We start from the raw sequence: 13919 nt of genomic DNA, 5'->3' as shown, positions 1-13919 counted from the left end.
TGTATAGTTTAAAACAGCTAATAAAACTCAAGACATTTTGTAAATTATTTTATTGACTTATTCTAACATTTACTTGACCTCACGTAATCTTCTGACAGCTGAACGACAGGATGAAGCTGCAGTGGTTGAGAAAACCCAGGCCCCACCAGCTACAGTTCTTTTACAACGCTTGCATGACCAAATACCCACACAGCTACGTTTCATGGCATCCTGAAAGAATAAAGTGTGGTGTAGTGAATACTTGAACTATTGCTATTTCACAGTTACATAGCATAAAATCTATTCTTTAACTCTTAAATTACAATGTTTTTTCAGTAACTTAATTGTGATCAAAACATAACCTTAATGACATTAAGATGTGGAGTAGTTATATTAGTTATATATCTCCTAGGATTAGGTAAAGCTTTGAATCAATATTTTAAAACCTATTTTTAGTTAAACTTATTTACAAGTACGAAGTGGGACTATAATAATAATGAAGAAGAAAACTAGTACTTACTTTTCCACAGAAGGAGCAAGTATATTTGGCGTGTTGGGTCACTTCCATCTTTTTGACCATTTTACGAAGGGAGGCACCGTATCGAGTACCATATTTGCCAGTAATTCCAACCTTCTTGGTGCGTTTGGCCTGTAAACATATTCACCACTGTAAGATATATTTTTTTGTAGAAAATAACACTCACGCTAGGAAATACAACGGGAATAAACAAATAACTTTAATAAGCACTCGATATAATTAAATTTTAATAGATAAGCGCGAACGATTTCCATAATAATTGAGAATTTGTTTCTCACCATTTTTAAAAGAAACCTGCCTAACAATACGTATGACAGAAAAGAGTTGTCATTTGTAATTTTTCTCCATTCTTCGTTCGTTGATGAATGACAAATGACAACTATCAAATAATTGACAACTGACCTAAGAACCACATCCACAGCCTACCGACTAACGAGCACCGGGAACCAATTCCAGAGTATTTTATAAACAGTGCAGTCGCTGGATGGCTGTGATTAAATTTTCTAAAAGAATGGAGTTTTAAAAACTGAAAATTGCCAATGAGAAGATAAATTTACATCATTGGTATGATGAATCACCATATTTAATAGTATTGATAGTTTAAAACTACAGGGTAAATATCAATATCAAAACTACATTGACATTCATTTACTCTACAGACTTTTTAAACGTTATTGTGCGAAACCGTTTGAAGTTGACTGATTGAACCATTTCTTCGACCTACAAATTGTTAAAGGTCGATTTCGGCTTTAGACCACCGTCCCGAAAATCTGGACGGGCACAAAATTTTAATATAAAAACAAACATGTTGCGAACGATTCTTGTACGAAACCAAGTTTTAGCTGATAGCGTTAAAAAAGCTATTCGGAGTAATGTCACGAGATGTTTGAGCACAGAATTAGCCAGGAGGAAACAAGCCAATAAGTAAGTTCTCTTTTAGAGTGATTTGTCTCCTTATTATTGATTTCAGTCCCGTACATATAGTGTTTTACTTTATCGTTTCAAGTTTATTCAAAACAAATCAATTGGTACTAATTTTGCAAGTTCAAACTTACGGGAATTGCATAATCGTAATGTCAAAACCTTGGAAAATTACATTGGTGGAAGCATGTGCGTGTACCGGTCTATTAGCCGATTCACAATATGTTATTATTTTCTTATTCATCCGTTTATGATGGAAAAATTTCTTTCATTTTACATTCGCTAATTCATCACATCCTTGATCTATCTGTATATTTTATCAAGTCTAATCAATTTTGTGTCATATTTGTGTATGAGTGTGTATAAGTGTGTAGTGTCAAAATTGAATAACAACTTACTCTTAGTGAGCACACAAGATTTCTATAATTGTGAGAAATCTTAGAATATTGGTGAATATTTTTTCACATCTTTCAGTATTTTTATTAAACACTTAGCATTTTTATGGTTAAGCTTCACATTTAAATGACCTATATCAATTTCTCTAGTAAAGTAAAATTCAAAAATTTACAGATTATTATCTCCATCACATCAGCAGTTATCTGCAACTCAGCAATGGAGTATACAAGTAAGGCATTACTCAGATCTCCCTCCACACAACAAAGTAAACCTACCAGCGCTTTCCCCAACAATGGAAAATGGATCTATTGTTAGCTGGGAAAAGAAGGAAGGTGACAAACTTAATGAAGGTAAAGTATAATTTTGATTGTTAGTAATACATTTTAATATATTACTTTACCAATATAATTATATTAAAATGTATGTGAGGGCTTTGTTTTCAGGAACAATCTGTGTAATCCTGATAAAAACATACATAAACTTTTTTATAAAATTATTCTAAAATTGTTCTGTGGCAAATAAATGTAAGACAAAATAAAAAAGAATATAAAGATATGTTTTACTAACTATTCTTATCTTAATATCGCTGAGTAAAATAAATAAATTACTGTTCAAGGTGACCTACTATGTGAAATTGAGACTGACAAAGCAACTATGGGATTTGAAACTCCAGAAGAAGGATATTTAGCTAAGATCTTGATTACTGCTGGTACAAAGGGTGTTCCTGTTGGCAAACTTCTTTGTATCATTGTCGAGAATCAGGCTGATGTTGCTGCTTTCAAAGATTTTAAAGATGACTGTAAGTAACATAACATGTGAGTTAAGTCTGGTAATGAATTAATTTGTGTTTTTTGCTTATAAATTGATGCTTCTTTGCATGTATGTACTAGAATTAAAGTATTGAGGACATAATGGTGAATAAATATTGTTATTGTATACAAAAAATAATGTTAAAACAGGCAATATTTTATGTGTACTTAATAATTAATATATATAATAAAGTATTAATTTCTCTGGATTTACACTACTAATACATGGATATACCCACAGCATCAAGTGCACCCTCCAGCCCTGCACCACCAAAAGAAAAAGGTTTTTATTTAAAATATCACTCTTATTCTCATATTAACATGCATGTTATCATTATCATTATTTGCTATTGATTGTATCCATTACATACATTACAGTATCTTCATACAACTTTCATATTATTATAGCCATTTTCACAGTAGTTGATCTATTTTAGCAACACATTGGTTGTGGGCAAAAGCAGATAATTGATATGAATTTACAACCAAAGCTAAAGTAATTATAGTTTTGCTGGAAATTAAAGCAAGGATCTTTACATACATGTACTTCATTTAAATAAGGCCGCTATGATAGCCTTATCTATTGGGCTGTGACGGAATTTCGTTTCCAGCAGCTGCAGCACCTGCCGCAGCATCCCCAGCTGCAGCTCCTGCACCTGCTGCTGCTGCTGTCCCAGCAGCCTCAGCGCCACGACCGGCTGCGGCCTCTCAATCAGTGCCAGACCAGCATAGCAGGATCTACGCCAGCCCTATGGCAAGAAGGCTAGCGGAGCTTAAGAATATTCGGCTAGGGGGTAAGTTACTTATTAAGATATTTGTTTTGAAGAGTTCAATAATTGAAAATCTATTAGGTAGGACATTATTTCGAAGCAAGTCTAGTATTTTAAATTAGTTGTTTCCAATATTATCTATATATTTATATTTTTAGTATTATAGTTACTGGACTTAAATTATATTACCAATTCCATTGCAATATTTAAATTACATCCTATACTATCATGGGACATATTGGTTACCAAATGACCCCTCACAGGCCAAGGGTCTGGGCTGTATGGTTCAGTGAAGAGTGGTGACCTCGCAGGAGCTGCACCAGCACCAGCACAAGCACCTGTATCAATACCAGCACCAGCTCCAGGTGCCACCTTTGTGGATATCCCACTCTCCGGTATGAGGGAAACAATTGCAAAGAGACTGTCAGCCGCTAAGCAGACGATACCCCACTATCAGTTGTCAGCTACTGTCAATGTAGAGAAGACCTTGGAAATGAGAAAGTCGGTCAATGATCGGCTTGCCAAGGAGAAGTCTGATATTAAGGTATGTCTTTTACAGTCAGTCTTAATAATTATTTTTTCGTTTTTAATCAAATTTTATTTGTATATTTCAGGTATCGGTGAATGACTTTATTGTGAAAGCAGTAGCGGCGGCCTGCAAGCGTGTGCCGGCTGTCAATTCACATTGGATGGATTCCTTCATTAGACAGTAAGATACTTTCTATTAATATATAATTATAATATATATTATATAATAGAGGAAATGCAATCTTACCTTATGCAAACTTAGAGACTGATATCTCTAATCAGTGATCTGATTGGCTCAATAATTCGTTTGAATTATTGAGTCATTCAGATGTCTCTCCATGAGTTTTGTTTCTTACAAAAGCAATACTAATTGTATTGGTATATCCATCAATGTCAATAATTTTATTATATAATAGGAAGGAGGGATTTATATATGTTTAGTAAACAGGATATACATATAGGATAGATAGGATATACTAAACATTGTTTATTAAGTTGTTTAATTTAAATTTTTAGATATAGCAACGTTGACGTAAGCGTGGCGGTGGCCACGCCCACTGGCTTGATCACGCCTATTCTTTTCAACGCGGACTCACGAGGGATTATTGACCTCTCGAAGAATATGAAAGAGCTGGCTCAAAAGGCCAAAGACAGTAAATTACAGCCACAGGAATACCAGGGTGGAACTGTTACCGTATCCAATCTAGGAATGTATGGTAAGTAAAGGATTATAAGTCGACTCGGTAACAATCTATATTGAGACTGGCTATGTAAGCAAATGTGAATTTTCTATACTGTCCCCTGATTTGAAGATTTAATATCTACCATAATCTTTAGATAATGCCACGGTGTCTTATCTAATTTCACTACTTTGAAAATCCCTAATCGTCCGACAAAAATATTTAGAAAATGCTAATTCAATAGACTAGCGACCCGCCAGTGTCTCCAACAAGATAATTTTGTAAAAATCATAATCCAATTGTTGATAGTAACAATTTATTTTTGGAAATTTTTGAGAACACATCTCTTTATTAGCTTTATAGATTCTTGGCATAATGCTCACGCGCTTTAGAAACATCGAAATCACACCGTCAAAGACACCCCTATATCAAAATCCAGCCCATTTTTCACTTACGGGGACTTGGCGCCAAATCGCGTTTCAAAATTTTAAACCAAGTTCTCCGAATTCAGACCTCTCCAATCAGAATTGGACAGGCTTAGTAGCAAGTTAACAAATATCTTTATATAATCTCATTCGGTAATATTCTAATTATGAAATGAAATACAGACTTTTATTGGCATATTTTATTTACATACTTCTTTAAGAAAATTAAAAAAATTAAATTAAAGCATTATTCTCCTAAGAAAACAATGCTTTAAAATATTTTTTAATTATTAAAGTACTATGTGTCCCGACCAAGGAGGTTTCAATTCAATTTCAGTACACATAATCTGTGGTGAGCGCGCTGGTTTCAAATCAATAGACCAATAACAGACTTTTTCCATTTTGGCGCTATTTCGTACATATGAATTTGAATAATATTTTGTTGCATAAAACTTTAGTGGCAAAAAAGCAACACCGACGAATACTGATGAAAATTGCCATTCTAGAAACAGCTACGAAACTGACGAATAGTATTTTGCCAGAAAAATCAAACGACACGACAAATGTTACCAAGACTTTATGACTTGGAAACCTATAGCCATGAGATTAAATAAAGTAGTGTAAGCAACTGCATATAATTAGGTATTAAAACACTCGTGTAATCTTATTTTGAACTACACTCATGTTTTAATACCCTCTATTATATGACAGTTGCATAAACTACTATTATATTAAAATTACTTTACTAAATATATTAATAGGACTAATGCAATATTTTCGAGGAGGATCTCGTACTTAAAATCAAATCTATCTTCATGAAAAATAAATTCACACAATGTGTTTAAATATTTTGTGTAAAAACAAATTAATTAAAATTTTATTGCTTTTTAGGTATTACAATGTTCAATGCTATCATCAATCCGCCTCAATCCCTAATCTTAGCCTGTGGTGGACTACAAGAGATTGTTATACCTGACAAGAATGAACCTCAAGGGTACGTTGACAAATATATGTGTCTTTTATTTTTGTTTAGTATATAATTATTACTTGGTGACAATTATATAGTATTGCTAGTTAAACATTTGAATAGTAAAGCATGTGTCATAATTTCGCATTTAATTCAGTCATAAATCTGTATTTTAGTGGGTTATGTAGACCCGGCGAACTTCGTACCGCCTAACAGTCAATAAATGTCGTGTTATAGATCAGCTGAACTTAATTTTTAATTTTATGAATGTAAAAAAGTAAATTAATATTTATTTTGTGATAAACAATTAATACAAAATAATTATTAATAATTAAGTTCATTACTATCGAATTGGAATACTCAACGTTTGTGTTGCCTTGATTTGTTGTATTTAAGTAGCTTGATATATTTTCCTTAGTTTACACATATTTTGTGTGTAAATACATACTTAGTTCAAACAATATAACTTTCAATTAAAATATTAATACAGAGGAAACTCTGACTTTCGTAAAACAGCAAAATGGTCATATTGAACGGATTTTATATTTGACTCTATTGTCTATCGAGATCCTTGTGACTTTATTTAAATTAAATAATATATTCCAGATTCCGTCTAGCTAAGTTCGTAACATTCACTGCATCGGCCGACCATAGAGTAATAGATGGCGCGGTGGGCGCTCAATGGATGAAGGCACTTAAAGAAAACCTCGAAGATCCAGCCAACATGATCCTATAAGTGAACCAGTGAATTCTATAGCCTCTTGTTAGCCAATCGGATAGAACTATACAGCGAGAAATATGCTATAGGCTTTATTGCGGACGCAATAATGAACTTTAGCTGTATATAAATAAGTTCAAATTATCAACATACAAATTTCATACAATGTGCCATAAAATCTTGTAGCACTGTACTTAAAAATACTAAGAGAACATGCGTTTGGCTAACCAGAGTTGTATGGGGCAATTTTGACGCAACGAAACAAAATACCGAAGCTATATCAAATCTACATTATGTATATTTAATATTTATTGATGATTAATATTTTTTTATAATTTTGAAATGTTGCCTCATCATGCCCCTATCTTAAATCAATTTATCGGGAAGTGATATGTTTGCTTAGATAATTAGTATTTATTTGAATCGTACGGACCTCGATAATTGATTTGATATCCTATCCCTTTGTTATATTTATTTTATTTGTTATATTTTTTAGGGAAAATATTATTTAAGAGATTATTGTGTACCAATCGTATTATAGACGTTAAATCAGAATATTTGGATATTGTTTAATAGGGAATTGTAAGCTGGGTAAATTCTTAAAAATGCCTTTTTTTATTTATATAAAATCGTTATCATGTAGTTTAAGCGAAGATATTTCAATTTTTTTTTTTGCTTTTTTTATGTATTTTATTAACAGATCGGTTTCATGCATTTTTTAGTTTTAGTGAAATAATAGATCTTTGTAGTTTTTCATGAAAAGTGCACCCAATGTGAAATAAAATTATACAATAAATCTTGTTACCATCAAGGCTGTCGTTTTGATGCTGAAATGTGGTTTTATGAACGTTAGCGGAATATATTTTATTTATAATAATTTTGTTTTATTTCCTAATAATTCCTAATACCGTCATTTTTTTAACTATTTCGAATCAATAGGATTTTTTTTCTTGCTTGCTGGGATATACCACGCTTCGCCAGGCGATTATAAAAAGATGTCTTTGGTTTTTTCGTTAGATGTTTACGTAATAATGTCGCTTTTTTAGCTTTAAAGTACTTTCCTACATAAGGTAGGTCAAGGACGTGCAATAAAATAAATTAAAAAGTTGCGTGTGAAAATCGCCATAGACTAATGAGAAAACAAGGTTAAACTGAAAGGTGCGTCAGTTGGGCTTGTCATTCATTTTGCAAATATTTCTGTAATTATAGTATCATATAAATCATATATATCATATAAATGTACTTTCATTTTAAATGTATTATTACCAAAATATCAAGTAAAACTTAGTGGAGAGTTTTTCATAATTGTCAAATAGTCGTTACAAAATGGCCGACTCAACGGAACAGGAGCTTGAAGGTGATGAAAAAAAGGTGGTAAAAGAAATACCTGTAGTTCAGGATCAAGGTTACTTCATTCACGACACTGGAGATACTTATGAAGGGTTTTTTGAAGCGAAAAAGAAAGATAGAAATGTTAAAATGCATGGTTAGTTGAGTTTTGTGATCTATAAAAAAAAAAATTCATAGGTGGCAAACGGGCAGGCATCTGACACATTGCCAGAAGGCTCGCAAGTGCGTTGCCGGCCTTTTAAGACTTGGTACGCTCTTTTCTTGAAGGACCCTAAGTCAAAGTGGTTCGGAAATGAAAGTGCGCGGCAAAAACTGCCGTAAGAAACGCTCAATTATGGAGCCGAGACCGCGTCTTTCTTTTTCTTTGAGCCGTTGTTACTAGAATATCTTAAGCAATAATTATACGTCAATCATATTTATTACTATATGGTATTGAATACAATTAATGATAAAATATTTTAAACTCGGCACTATATACTAAATGCAGGTATTAAACTTATATTTCATAGCATCACAATTTTTAAAGCTGTATAAAATAAAAGTATTATCGTTTGAATGAAAACTTGTATTAAGAACAATAGGGCGCAATTGATCGCAAGCCTCACTTATTTTTTAACCTACTTCAAAACAGTCGAGGAGTTACGATGCGTATTTTATTACTTATTATCATACTGCTATGTGAATGGACATCAACTGCGCCCATACTCTGTAACATTCAATAGCGACATCAAGACCGACGTTTTTGTATGCGACTTCAATGTACTCAAACGTAGCGCTGATGTCGCGACATTGGGATCGCGCGGAATAAATACCCATTATTGGGTATGGACATTCCCGTATGTCAGAATCCAATATATTTTGTACATATGTGACTTAGCGCTAAGTTTCGTTTCTGAATATCAACCTAAGGAAGAAACCGGCATACCATAGACCCATAAAGTTGACAGGGAGCACAAAGGCTGATCACGTACTTGCCTATTAGAAAAAAAACAAATGATAAAACAGATAACAGAAATCTGAAGCCCAGATCCAAAAGGTTGTAACGCCACTGGTCTTTTTTAGGTGATTAGAACTTAGATATGTACACTAGGTAGATAGGTTAGATTTAAAAAATATCTACAAGAGGTTCATCGCCCTATAATCAAAATTATCGAAGCGTTTCGGAACGCTTTTGTCTTTTAAGTTAAATTTAATGAACCATTCACCATTCCACTCCATAACTCGCGTTATGCTCCAATTGTTCAAAATATTAGATCCGATGTTTTTGTTTGGAACGAACAAACGATATTTGATAAATCGCTTTATGGTTTATTGATATGACCCCTACTGTTCGGTTCGTGTATCGTTAGTCTGATAAATTGTAAATTGATTGAAAAATGCACTTGCGATCAATAAGCTTTAGTTAAGTTTAATTGTGGATTAAAGAATTGAGGCTAGGTTAAATGTTGACAAGACTAAAAATATACGAGAGCTAAAGAGCTAAAGTTTGTAAGTTTTTTTTTGGTTGGAGGGTGATCTCTGGATCTACTGAATTGTTTCACTAATAGTAGATAAGCCGCGTTATTTGTAAGCGTCATAGGCTATTTGCCGAAAAATTACAGACTGTGATTAAAATTAAAAGCAAACATTACTTTAACGGCGAGATATATATGATATGAGTTGAGCGAATAGTTGTAGAGCTTGAACAAACAAAAAAAGTTCTGAAAACTGTTCAATTACATTAAATAAGTCTTCCACCGCATCTATCTGTTCAATTTAAAAGACTTGGAATTTATTGCGATTTTCACTATATCGAATAATTTATGACGAAGGTTAAGGTATGTAATTTGCCAAAGTTTACGATAACGTTTGCCCGTGCAGCCGGAGCCGGTCGCTAGTTGATAATGTCACCGTAAAATTGTAAATCTAAATTGTAAAACTAGATTGTAATCTATCTCGCGAGATTGTAAACTGTCGAAAGATTGTCAACTCAACATACTGCTTGCAATTTAACGTATTATTATTCGGTAGTTATATGAAATTGTTGGGAAGTAAAATTAATCTGTAATTGACCAAAGAAGTTTGAATGATAACTAAGTTAGTGTAGTACAATCTACCGAATACCGATAACCCATAACCGATAGATTACAATCTAACGGTTTTTACAATTTTACGTTAACAATAATATGCGGAGTCATCTAGAAAACACAATGAGTCGAATAGTTAGTATTAGCAAATGGGTGTCCATGGACTGGGATGACCATGTAGAGCTTTCCGTAGGCTCTAAAAACAAGAAAGTGGTTGTGTAACAAAACAAAATTTGTTAGTTACAATAAGCATACCGAATACACAGTAGGTTATCTACTTGATGATAATTATTTGTTTATTTATTTTATTTATTGACACTTCGTGGCAGAAACATAATACCATTGACATAATTAAATTAAAAAGTGGGAGATTCGCGGCCTTATCGCTTTCGAGCGATCTCTTCCAGGCAACCGCTCTCACTAATTCGAGAATTTTAATTACCTTATATAAGCGAGTAATTCTGTAGGTATGAAAAATGTGACGGACCACATTTAAATACTGCTAAAATTATTATTCTATATTTAGGTCCGGGGGTGTATACAACTGCCGAAGGAGACGTCTACGCAGGTAATTGGGAGGCAGACCGTCTAGGAGGCAATGAAGAATCAACCATAACCTTCACAGATGGCGCTAAATATGAGGGAACACTCAAAGACTGGTGCTACAGTGGCCATGGAAAGTACACATACCCTGACGAAAGCACTCTGCTTTGCGACTTTGCTGAAAACGCTCCCGTAGGTAACTTAAAGCTTATTGATCCAAACGGACACACTTGGTTAGGCAAAGCCGACCAGGGTTTTGGATGGTTCCAACCGGTTAATCATTTCTATGAGATGTTGGAAAAGACACGCGATTTTAGATTTCGGAAGCATACAAAGAGTAAGGATATAGAAGACGCGGATAAGATTTCGAAGATTCTAAAATGAAATCGTTTAAAAATTTATACCCTACTAGATTAAAGTGAAGGGAGATTATTTATTTTATTAATTATTGATGATAATAAACTATTAGGTTATTGTTTAGTATTTTCACTTAAGTACCTTTGTCTACCGCATGTTTAACTTAACAGTAAAATTATTGCTATAGCCTATAGTTCCCATTATCGTTCGGGAACAGAGTTTTTGTCGCGCTCAACTGTCTTGTGAGCTATAAAAAACGATATACTAAAATCCTTAACAAACATACAATAGAACGAACCATTCCGCGGTTGAATTTAGTTAACCATATAAAGAGATATGATGCAATAACCAAATCTACACGTCCATCTTACATCACTTACAAGGCGCACACGTGATTGACTATTATTAAACTTAATTCATAGTACTTCATTATGCTTTCCAATTAAGACGATAGCCAAAAAGGTATAACGGTATAAGGCCCATAAGTGGGTCATTTAACTCTAACTTTACTATTGCAACGTGACAGGAAGCCTTCAAGCATACCAAAATGCATATTAAACCGTCTTAGTGCTTAGGCCGCACTGCAAGTTTTTCCGTGAGCGAGGATCAGTAAATTCGTTAATTGTAATAGCGATCCTGTTTTTGTAATAAAAATAATATTTTTCTTAATACAAAGGACCAATACATAGTAGCGTATCAGGTAGAAATGTGACTGAGAAGCAAGTGTCAAATCTCCGTTTTCCTAAAAATGGAAAAGCAAATAGTGCTTAGGCCTGCCTTGCGATTCTGTAACTCACTTTTCGAACTCTCACAGCGGTTTTCGGAGCGGCGGTCGCGCTCAAATCAGTCGAGAAGCAGTCATTTGGCATTCTGATAAGGAGGGAGCTTGTAGTTTATTGTTTATCAGAATGCCAAATCGTAAAATGACTGCTGAATGACTGAGTTCGAAAAGTGAGTTACAGAATCGCAAGGCTGGTGGGCTTGGCGTCTCCCGGACCCGGGCAACAACTACGCTGGAAATATATATAATACCTTTAATACGTATATTCTTGTATGCTACAAATTGAGTCAATGTACACTCTGTAAGTGGAAGTAAGAGTAGGAATAAATAGAGGATTTTAATTAATTTATTTTGTTTGTTTGTTTCCAATACAAATACTATTTCTTTTTTAATTATTATACCTTTTGTCAACTTAAAAGCTGGCGGTTTCACCGCAGTGCGTCCCAAGCGTAGGAAGCTCCATCAACTTGAGCTTTAAGTGAAATATTTAAACAATACAAAACTGGTTGGTGTTGGGTGTAAATGGTATAAGTACCACTTTAAGAAATTAGTATTGCACTTGTCGAGTTGATTATAATTGATAACTCTCTTAGTAAATATGGGTAGGTGCGAAGTGTTTGTTGCGAACAATTTTATTAATAGGACAATTATAGTAGCTATGTCTGTATATTTTTCTAAAAAATGCCATATTCTAGAAAAAATATACGTATACGTACGTAGTCGTGAGTCTTGAAGCCTTGTTCGTTGGTTCTAAAAGATAATTTAACTGACGAATCAACTTATAAGTAAGATTGTTAGTATTAAGTAAATGTGAATAATTCTATAAAAATAAGGATAACGGGCCGCCATATTACAAGCACTCTGTTCCAGGCAACCTATATAAAGAATATATCATAGATATATATTATATGTGAGCTCCATGTATCTACATAATAATTTAATTATCTGCTGCATTGATTTTATGCGCCATTCGCCTTTTTTATTTTAGTATTGTAGTTTTTTTTAGTCTAAGTACATGGTCTTCACATATAATTATGAAAACAATAAATATTTTAAAAGAGTAAGTATGGAGTTTCTTGCCCATTCTTCTCCATACGAAAAACTAGTCATTTTTTTAAATATTTTTAACTTTCAAAAGTGCCTTTTTAATAGGCTTAATTGAAACGTACAGACAATAAGGTAATATACCCATATAAAGCATGTTTAGACTATTTAAAAGGCTGTTTTTAAATATAAGAGCAATATTCAAATGCGAAGTAAATGGAAAAAACCTTTTATGGTATTTGTAATCCTTTTAGGCATGTCGCAATCGACGCCATCCTGATTAGTAGCAAATGGTTTACGCCTACAAGCAAGCCTTAAGTAGACGTTCACTAAAAGCTGACCTAAGCCTTATTTCAAGGCCATAACGCCTACATAAAGTACATTCTCAGTTGAATAGCGCAATTTAACATGCCTTAATAAAAAGCCGAATGATATTCTGTAGTTATTTATATAAATTATTGAACCGTGGATTCAATGCACTAAACTAAAGGTCCGTGGTTTAGTCCCTGGCGAAAACATACTTGTTTGGCACATCGCAATAAGCAATTGGGTTTAAAATTATGTTTAAACTTATTTAAATCTCATAGGGAAATAGAACTGTTTAGTTTTACAATGTCGCAATTTTAAATAGGTAAATATATGTAGGTGTGCTACTCACTAACGCGTTGAGCATGAAGAAGTTGCGTCTGAGAATTATTTAAAAATTTATTAACAAATACATGAGTTTTAATCAGCCCTGCGATTCCAAATTATAAAATGACTGCTTCACGACTGATTTGAGAGCGACCGCCGATGCGAAAACCGCTGTGTGAGTTCGAAAAGTGAGTTACAGAATCGCAGGGCAGATCTCTTTAATTCTTCGATTTCTTTTAATGATTTGTGAGGCAGGCTCAAGCAGGAGTTGTATTTTTAAAGAATGTTTCCGCTAAAGTATATCTTTCTTTATTCTTATGCAACTCCTTTTCTTTCCTTTGTACCCACATATAATAAGTTAATTATAATTATATGTATAATGTATTCGTTTACAGTCAGTCTGCTATTTCATAT

The 13919-nt window shown here is 33.4% G+C and overlaps 3 protein-coding genes across 7 annotated transcripts; 2 read left to right on the top strand and 1 right to left on the bottom strand.

Annotated features, from left to right (window-relative positions):
* Window positions 1-35: 35 nt before the first annotated feature.
* Window positions 36-931, bottom strand: LOC125063132 (60S ribosomal protein L37a). The gene is made up of 3 exons (XM_047669365.1): window positions 796-931; window positions 500-628; window positions 36-210 (listed from the first exon to the last, which is right to left on the bottom strand). Exons 1-3 carry the CDS (start codon window positions 796-798, stop codon window positions 70-72), a joined length of 273 nt encoding a protein of 90 aa, XP_047525321.1. The 5' UTR covers window positions 799-931; the 3' UTR covers window positions 36-69.
* A 271-nt stretch (window positions 932-1202) lies between these two features.
* LOC125063129 (dihydrolipoyllysine-residue acetyltransferase component of pyruvate dehydrogenase complex, mitochondrial) lies at window positions 1203-7608 on the top strand. Of its 5 annotated transcripts, none has more exons than XM_047669363.1 (10): window positions 1203-1441; window positions 2009-2184; window positions 2451-2633; window positions 2885-2926; window positions 3255-3437; window positions 3725-3957; window positions 4028-4122; window positions 4458-4657; window positions 5938-6040; window positions 6620-7608. In XM_047669363.1, the coding sequence occupies exons 1-10, from the start codon at window positions 1323-1325 to the stop codon at window positions 6747-6749; spliced, it is 1464 nt and encodes a 487-aa protein (XP_047525319.1). In that variant the 5' UTR covers window positions 1203-1322; the 3' UTR covers window positions 6750-7608. The 5 variants fall into 5 exon arrangements, with proteins under 5 accessions (XP_047525319.1, XP_047525316.1, XP_047525315.1 ...); XM_047669360.1 differs by having other exon boundaries at window positions 1204-1441; window positions 3258-3437; window positions 3677-3957; XM_047669359.1 differs by having other exon boundaries at window positions 1204-1441; window positions 3677-3957.
* Window positions 7609-7983: 375 nt separating this feature from the next.
* On the top strand, window positions 7984-11166 carry LOC125063683 (radial spoke head 1 homolog). The gene is made up of 2 exons (XM_047670251.1): window positions 7984-8217; window positions 10674-11166. Exons 1-2 carry the CDS (start codon window positions 8058-8060, stop codon window positions 11072-11074), a joined length of 561 nt encoding a protein of 186 aa, XP_047526207.1. The 5' UTR covers window positions 7984-8057; the 3' UTR covers window positions 11075-11166.
* The last annotated feature ends 2753 nt before the right edge of the window (window positions 11167-13919 follow it).

This window comes from Pieris napi, chromosome 3 (assembly GCF_905475465.1).
Source record: "Pieris napi chromosome 3, ilPieNapi1.2, whole genome shotgun sequence".
Taxonomy (NCBI): Eukaryota; Metazoa; Arthropoda; class Insecta; order Lepidoptera; family Pieridae; genus Pieris; species Pieris napi.
This window is presented reverse-complemented; position numbering and strand designations above follow the sequence as displayed.